The sequence below is a fragment of the Glandiceps talaboti genome, chromosome 20 (genome assembly GCF_964340395.1).
Source record: "Glandiceps talaboti chromosome 20, keGlaTala1.1, whole genome shotgun sequence".
Lineage (NCBI taxonomy): Eukaryota > Metazoa > Hemichordata > Enteropneusta > Spengelidae > Glandiceps > Glandiceps talaboti.
In genome coordinates, this window is record NC_135568.1 from 4973079 (window position 1) to 4981511 (window position 8433).

The window sequence follows — 8433 nt, forward strand, 5'->3', positions numbered from 1 at the left end:
GGTCAACTAATATACTGAACAATTATTTAGTCTGATTCAGATCCTCTGTGATGTTTCCGCTTTGATTTGTGCTTCCTGTGTTTCCTCTTCTTTTTCTTCCTCTTCTCAGAATGATGTAACTATGGAAACAAATGATGAATACAAATGTGAACGAACAACAACAATGATTAATCTATCAGTCTACTTCTTGGTTTGAGCTATATTGTTTAAAAACAAACTTTCTGACCTAGGTCCCAGATCTAAGCACCATCTCTCTCATTGGAACTGTTTTGAAATTCAAAAAATTCTCACCTCGGTCCAAGATCTTTCTTCACAGCTACCAGCATCTCTCTCATTGGAACTGTTCCGTCTACTGCGATGTTTATGTTTCTTCTTCTTCTTCTTTCTTTTCTGTAAGTGGAAATTTAGTGCAATTTTAAGGATAGACATTATCGTAAAACTATTCACTATCCACTAACCAATACATACTGGTCAGCCCCTCGAGGAAACTGATGTATGATGTTGCCCTCACTATCAGTCAATAATATGTGTACACATAATGTAACTTTATATATCCTGACATAGGTAATTTGAATTTGTGACTGTCCCATGTTCAAATTTCCTATGTTGTTGCACTGTCATTCACCTTGCTTGTAAAAGTATGGCTGGGTGCAAAAATCTCCAAGAACACTTGTCCAAATACCAAGTAAACCACACTGATATTCGTAGGTCAGGGGGTTCTGTCATAAAATTATAGGACTGGATTGCCTTACCTTCGTGTATTCTTCAACACTTTGACTTGCGAGGGAAGAAGACCTTGAAGATGGTGAAGAGGAAGATGGCGACTTGAAGGAAAACAATACACCAAGACATTAAATGAGGAGATGATCTAAACTGTTACTAATGCCACAAAAAATGTCAACTTGGCTTCATTTTAGCAATAAGTTAGAAGGTGACTATTAAGAACAGCTCAAGAATTGCTTTTGAGCTCGGCTAGCTTCAGCCTCACTTGGTGCTAATCCTAGGCTGGCACTAAAACCTCACCAGCATGTGCTAGCAACTGGAAGGGTTAATACCTACATCAGCCCTATGTTAACACCAGGCTAACTCAGTGCTAACACTAGGATAGCAACAACACCTCACCAGCATGTGTAACAACCTCAATCTTCAATAATGAACATGAACCATGGAAGCAATGGACAGTTGTCTAAAGACAACTTGACATAACAAAATATATGATATCTATAAATACCAAAAATGCATGAATACTTTGTATGTGCAGACTGCATGGTCTTTGACAACACTACCAGTATATATAACTATTCAAAATCTGAAACATTTACAAGAATCTCATACATTAGTCAGTGTCTGTTACATCACAAATATGATGATAATGTGATTCATTGATATTTTGATTTCTTGAAGTATTTCTTTGTTTAAATTTTTTTAACGAGTTCATTTCAAAAACATCCAGTTTTCAACAAGGCAATTCACTTTTCTGTAATTCTCTAACTTATGTCAAGAAAAATGTAACATGGTCACCTGAAGAGTGCACTCTGCCCTCACAGGCCTGTTCTCTGAGAAGGGTTGTCCAATATCATGAATGTGTGAGGGCGCCCTGTCATGGCATACCTTACAGACTAGGGGAGAGGGGTTGACCGATGTGTGAGGGCGCCCTGTCATGGTGTACCTTATAGACTACATTATCAGGTGATGAATGCACTCACCCTTTCACGTTTTCTTTTCTTTGTCTTCTTTTTCTTGTCTTTTTCTTTAGACGATGGTTCACTAAGAATTTTCTCTCTGTACTTCTTTAACTCTTCTCTATGTTTCTGAAAACCAAAAAGTTCACAAAATCAGTCTTTTCAAAGTTAGCATTGTCAAATATATAGTCATCTGACTCAAAATTCAGTCATTATCATTTATTGCCAAATATTGAATTATTTTGAAACACCTTTCAACTATTTTGTACTTTGAAGATAAGTTTGGTGTTGCAGGCGGCCATATTGGAAAAAAGTCAACATGGATATAGTATAAAAGGAGTACTATGATTGGTCAATTTATTGCTGGATAATGACAGGTTGGGGGCGCACTAATATACAAACCTTCCAACAGATGACACAGAGAAATACTGTTGTCTGATACCTACCATTATTCAAGATGCGGCAATAGCTATCTGCATTATGTATTTGTAAAGCTATTCAAGACAATATCAGGTTGTTTGTTCGTTCATTCATTACTCACATCGTTCATTTGCTTCTCCCATTCAGCTAATGTACTTGATCCGGGTTTTCCTCTCTGTTGCTGAACTTTGACTTTGACTTCGTCCCTGATGGCGGAAAAGTATTACAATATAGTACCAGTAAACAATAAATTGAGAACAATAATCACTTACATTAACTTTACATCATGCATCTCAGGTTATACATACATACATACATACATACATACATACATACATACATACATACATACATACATACATACACACACACACACACACACACATACATACACACACACACACACACATACACATACATACATACATACATACATACATACATACATACATACATACATACATACATACATACATACATACATACATACATACATACATACATACATACATACATAAATAAATAAATATGATGAATGTTCACACTTGAGACTTGAGAAGGATAATATTTATTTTAATGTACCATGTTGGTCTTGGTCTGCTCAGGTAATCTTGTATGGAAGGTCCTGCTGCAGGTTTAGGACCACGGGCTCTTGCCATTGCTACAGGATTCATGTAGGACTATTGATTTGAAATGTATGTATAGATTGATATTATTATTATTATTATTATTACAGGCAATAAATACATATACAGAGAAATATTTTGATTATTGTCATGTCTATGAGTAAAGATACGATGGATGTATGTTATATTATGTATGTATGTATGTATGTGTGTATGTATGTATGTATGTATGTATGTGTGTGTGTGTGTGTGTGTGTGTATGTATGTATGTATGTATGTATGTATGTATGTATGTATGTATGTATGCATGCATGCATGCATGCATGCATGCATGCATGCATGCATGCATGTATGTATGTATGTATGTATGTATGTATGTATGTATGTATGTATGTATGTATGTATGTATGTATGTATGTATGTACTAGCAGCTGGACTGTAAGGTACCAGCTGGGAGTAATTATAATTACTCTAAGGTACCAGCTACTATACTGATCGATCATTACATGTAAACATGTCAATTTTATTTTAGATGATTTTAGAGTGACTCTTGTAAAATTATTCATCAAAGAATAAATATCAATTTATGATGGAAATTCAAATAAATTACTTTCTGTCCATTGATATAAAGTTCTATTAAGTCTTTGGGCGTAAACAATACTGTAATAGCAGTTAATAACACATCGTAATACGCAAAGTAAAAATTTGTTTCCTGAGTCCCGTCAGTGTGTTATTGCATATCAAAATGTCATTATTTCAGATAATTTCATCTTACCACTCTTGTATCTCTTTTGCCCATTGCTAGACAGTTCGCCCGTATGCTCTGAAAAACAATAAAAACACATACGTTGCGTTGGCTGTAGATATAGATACCCACAATGTTGCGGTCTTGATTACTTCCGGTTGTAAACGACTTTGAACAAAAAATTCATGGCTTCTAGAGGGCGCTTTTACATATTCCGGGGGAATCACATTCTTCATATTTGAGTTTCGAAGAACCGCCATGATACATGTACTTTATGATTTTAAATGTAAAGGATATTGTTATTTACGTTATTATTGTTTTTACCCATATCCTGCTTTGTCAAATGTGTATTTCATTTAATTTTATCATCGTCGACACCGGGGGTCGACACATTTGTTCTGGAATTGCTCTGTTTCGAGAGAAAGAGGTGTAACACCCCTGTGCCCATATTCCGAGGTCGAAGAAGACTGAAAATCTTGTCCGTCAAGCAGTGTGTAACGATATACCAGTTTTTGAGGGTGCAAAACAGAAAGGTGGGTCTAAAAACTTATGGTAATTGTAGTATTAATGCAGTAAAGCATTTTTTGACGTTTTCACAGGGTAAATTACAAACAAAGCAATAACTATTGGGTTTAAAGAATGCCTTCGCTTTGATACACTATACTATTTACACATGCATGTCTGTCTGTCTGTCTGTCCACCCTAGATAACAAGCACATTTCGTATGCAGGGTACCAAGCTCCCGTATTCACGAGGCCATATAGATATCTCAGATTGTATTTCAAGATAGCTATTATGTCCACGTTTCAAAGAAAATTCAGTCCTGTCGAAATTCACGTGATATAATAGCCTAATAGCATTTTATTGCAAATGTGAGAAACCCCACAAGAATTCTGAAAGGGGCCAAAGTGGGGGGAAATTCCGCGGTGTTTCAATAGGTTGAACAAACAACCATGCAACAAAAAGAGAGCAGGGCCATGCAATTACTGAACTCTCTTCTAATTGCCTAATTATTATTAACACGCTTCTACCGTTTTTGCTTTTTTGAGAATTTTTTTTTAGCATGCATTAAATGCTATTTTTTTTCAAAATAGATTCCTTTTATCTTGTGACTGTTTTACATTATTCTAAGCACTCCTATGAAAGACCTAGAAATGGTTATAAAACTTGTAATGTCTACTGTCTTGTTACTAAACTTTGGTATGATGCATGTTTAAATACATATAGTGTACCATCTGAGGCCTATGAATATTCGCCATATAAGTCATACAATTTGCATAATTCAGTGCTCATGAATACTAATTATCATAAATGAATACTAATGAGCATCAGATTTTGTTGTAGATGAATTGATGAATGTAATTACCATTACATGAATGCTAAAATTGCTGCTTTGTGCTGTAAATGTCACTTGCATTATTCTGAAATCTGGTGTGTTGCATTTTGAATAAGTATTTCTGTTCGATTGTGATGGAAAGCCCATCCGTGTTTAGTTTTTCTCTGCCACTGCCCTGGAGTTGATGAAGTTTGAGAAAAGCATCTCAAAAATGACGTAAAAATCCCAGAGATTTTTCATATAATAGAAATGTCATGACCTCCAAAGTTAAGAAATGCAATTACGGAGGCACATTTTTGTGGTCAAGGTTATATATTATACATGTTACATATACATATCTAAGTTAGTGGCCACAACTCTTCATGATAGAGGTTGCTGGGCAAAGGATTTGTAGCTAAAAGAGGCAGTGTTTGCCAGGAGAATATATAACTATGCCCACAGCAATAGGAAATGCCAGTATATTTTGTGAAGATACATGTAACTTTGTTTGAGTTAATGAACATTAAAAAAAATGTATGCAAATATAACATACCATACCATAGCAACAGTCAAATGGTGTTTATTTCAAAGGTAAAAAAACAGTGATATGATGTACTGTATTGCAATGATAACAACAGGGATGGTTAGGCAAGTGGATAAACTCTTAAAAACTTGACATAGAGTCACCCAGCAACTAAGATACTGCCCATAGCTACAGTAAAATGATGGTGTATACTGCATAGATAACAAGGCTGGATAAACATAGAGTATAGTTGTGCTGCAATGTCATTGGTGCTATTTTTAACTCTTTAAGACAGTTTTTAGGCTATCCATACATAGCAATTGTGACCGGGAAAAAACAATTCAGACATGGTCATGCCATCATTATAGAAATGAATTGTTTTTACATCACAATCCAAAATGCAATGACTCCCACCCCCTTATCCAACATTTTCAAAACAGGATGACTTCCTACTTCCAATGTCAAAAAATAGGGTGATTCTCCACCCCCTCACCCCACCACTAATTCATCACATCCCCTCCCAGGTCAAAGAAAATGCTCAGTCTCTTAGCTACTTTTATCTGTTGACTTTGTAGGTGACCCCCACAGTTCATCAGTTCATTCAGGATGGACTCGGACAGAATACGCCACACTCAGCATTCATTCAGCTCCAGTGGGGATGATCTGACTGGTACAAACATGTCAAGAAGTGGACCAAATGCTGCTAACCAGCATGCTAAACTTTCAGAAATGGACAATCAGAGTGAACCCATTGGATTAAATGTTGTTAGACGTGTATCTATGGGTATGTCTGCAATGCAGTATAGGGAAAACCTAGGTATTAAACCTAAAACTCATGAAGAGAATCGTGATGTGGGGCAGATATCTACAGATGCTTACGGTGAAAGCAGTAATTCTGCTGGTGAAGATGAAACTGATGATGAAGATGAAGATGATTATGATGAGGAGGAAGAGGAGGAGGAGGAGGAGGAGGAAGAAGATGAGGAAGAAGAAGATACTATGGGAAAGATGGATGGTATAGATCTAAGTATTAATAGTAAAAAGACTCATCAAGAAACAAAGGAAGTGGTAGATGAAGGAGAAGAAGATGAGGAAGACATAGGATCAAGCTCAGAAGAATTAGGCAGTGAATCTGATGAAGGAGATAGAAGTGATGTATCTCGTAGTTTAGGTCCTCAAGAAAGTGATGAAGAAAAATCTGGAGATGAAATATCACATCCAGAGAGTGAGGGTTCCGGTGTGTCAGGAGATGAAGGGGAGAGTTTGGGAGAAGAGAACTCTAAAGCATCAGTGAGAAATGATGTCCCAACAATCATGAATTTCTCAATGGACTTTGAAGAAACAGCACCAAGTAAGAATGCAGATAACATGGAAACTGGACAAGATGAGGTTTCATCAGAAAGGGAAGATGGTGATGAAACAAAGGTGACCGATGAAAGTGGTGTTACAAAGAGTTCCAACTCTCCTATGGATTTGCAGTCTAAACTGAATCGATTGACTGAACGACTCAAACAACAATCCCAAAAGGTACGCCAGATGCAAGAAAAGCAAGAGAAATTGATGACAACAGATATTCCACTGGTAGAAAACCAGATATGCTGCAAGCAATGTGGAAAGGTTTTCCAGACTGATTCCACACTGAAACGGCACATGAAGTTCCATACTAAGAGACCACACAAATGTGATCAGTGCCCCAAAACTTTCCGAAATAAAGGTCGTATGAATGCACATGTGAAGATTGTTCATACCGATGTAAAACCATTTGAATGCCTTGAATGTGGCAAGTGTTTTGCATTAAGCACACTGTTGAAACGACATTCTATCTCTCACACTGGGTCTCAGCCAAAAGAGTGTGAGGAGTGCCATAAGATATTTAAAAGCAGTGAGACATTACGTAGACACAAAGTCTTGCATATGGAAGAGCGTCCAGTCTTCAAATGCAAAGAGTGTGGGAAAGAGTATGCTTCACGAGATGGTCTGGCCAAACACAAGGTATTACATCTCAACTTGTTGTTTACTTGTGACCTTTGCGGCAAAGGTTTCAAGAAAGAAGATTACCTAAAACAGCACATTGCAAGACATGATACTGAACTTGATGAGAGGAAGCACTCTTGCGAGATGTGTGGAAAGATGTTCAGAACAAAGAAAGACGTGAATCGCCACAAGCTTACCCACACCATGCCAGAAGATGGTGTGGTATGCCAGGAGTGTGGGAAGAGTTTCAAGTACAAGAAGAGTTTGGCCTATCATATGATGGTGCATTCAGGTGAACGACCATACCCATGTGACCAGTGTGATAAAATGTTCAGAGACAATCATGCCCGTAAAAATCACATAAAGTTGGTGCACGATAAAGAGAGGCCATTTCAATGTGAGGAATGTGGTAAAGCGTTTCCTTTGAAGAACACGCTTGATCGCCACTATGAGAGAGTCCATACCGAGGGTACGATAATGATGTGTGGAAAATGTGGGAAATGCTTCAAAAGCAGACAGGGACTAGCTCGCCATCGTAAACTAGAAAATCAAGAAACTCAATTTCAGTGTGAACATTGCGGAAAAACTATGAAACACAAGAAGAGTTTGATAAGCCACCTCCGTATTCATACCGATGAAAGACCATTTGAATGCCAATTTTGCGAGAAAACGTTTCGCACCAATGATACCTGCCAAATACATATCAAACGCATGCACGAGCCAGGGAATGAGGAAATTGAATGCGAAGAATGCGATAAATCATTTCGGTCTAAGTTTCTCCTGGATGAGCACACAAAGAGAGTTCATACAGAAGAAGTGTTCCTTTGCAACATCTGTGGAAAGGCATTTAAGTCAAAGAAGTATCGTAGAAAGCACATGAAAGTTCATATGTTTTGAAAAAAACATGCATATCATGGAAAGTTTCCTGATTGCACTTCATTAGATGGTAAATGTAATTCAGAAAGCATTTAAGCTTTCAATAATTTTGTCTTAGATGGATAATTTTTCAAGTTCTAACTAGTTGTAATCAGTATATGAGTAATGTTTTAAAGTGGGTTCCTCCTAAGAGAACGTAAAACCTTGTCAAATGTCATGATGTCTATCAAGTCACTCATACTTTAGAATAGGCACTCCTGTATGAATAAACT

General features: G+C 37.0%; 1 protein-coding gene across 1 annotated transcript in view; it reads right to left on the reverse strand.

Annotated features, from left to right (window-relative positions):
• Positions 1-3609, reverse strand: part of LOC144450926 (uncharacterized) — a 3804-nt gene extending 195 nt beyond the window's left edge. The window contains exons 1-7 of the mRNA XM_078141687.1: positions 3504-3609; positions 2685-2782; positions 2224-2308; positions 1707-1811; positions 753-824; positions 292-390; positions 1-119 (exon numbers count right to left, since the gene is read on the reverse strand). The exon at positions 1-119 is cut by the window's left edge and continues 195 nt beyond it. Coding sequence (XP_077997813.1) covers positions 27-119; positions 292-390; positions 753-824; positions 1707-1811; positions 2224-2308; positions 2685-2782; positions 3504-3527 — 576 coding nt within the window. The 5' untranslated portion in view covers positions 3528-3609 and the 3' untranslated portion in view covers positions 1-26. The remainder of the gene's footprint in view (positions 120-291; positions 391-752; positions 825-1706; positions 1812-2223; positions 2309-2684; positions 2783-3503) is intronic.
• Positions 3610-8433: the final 4824 nt, after the last annotated feature.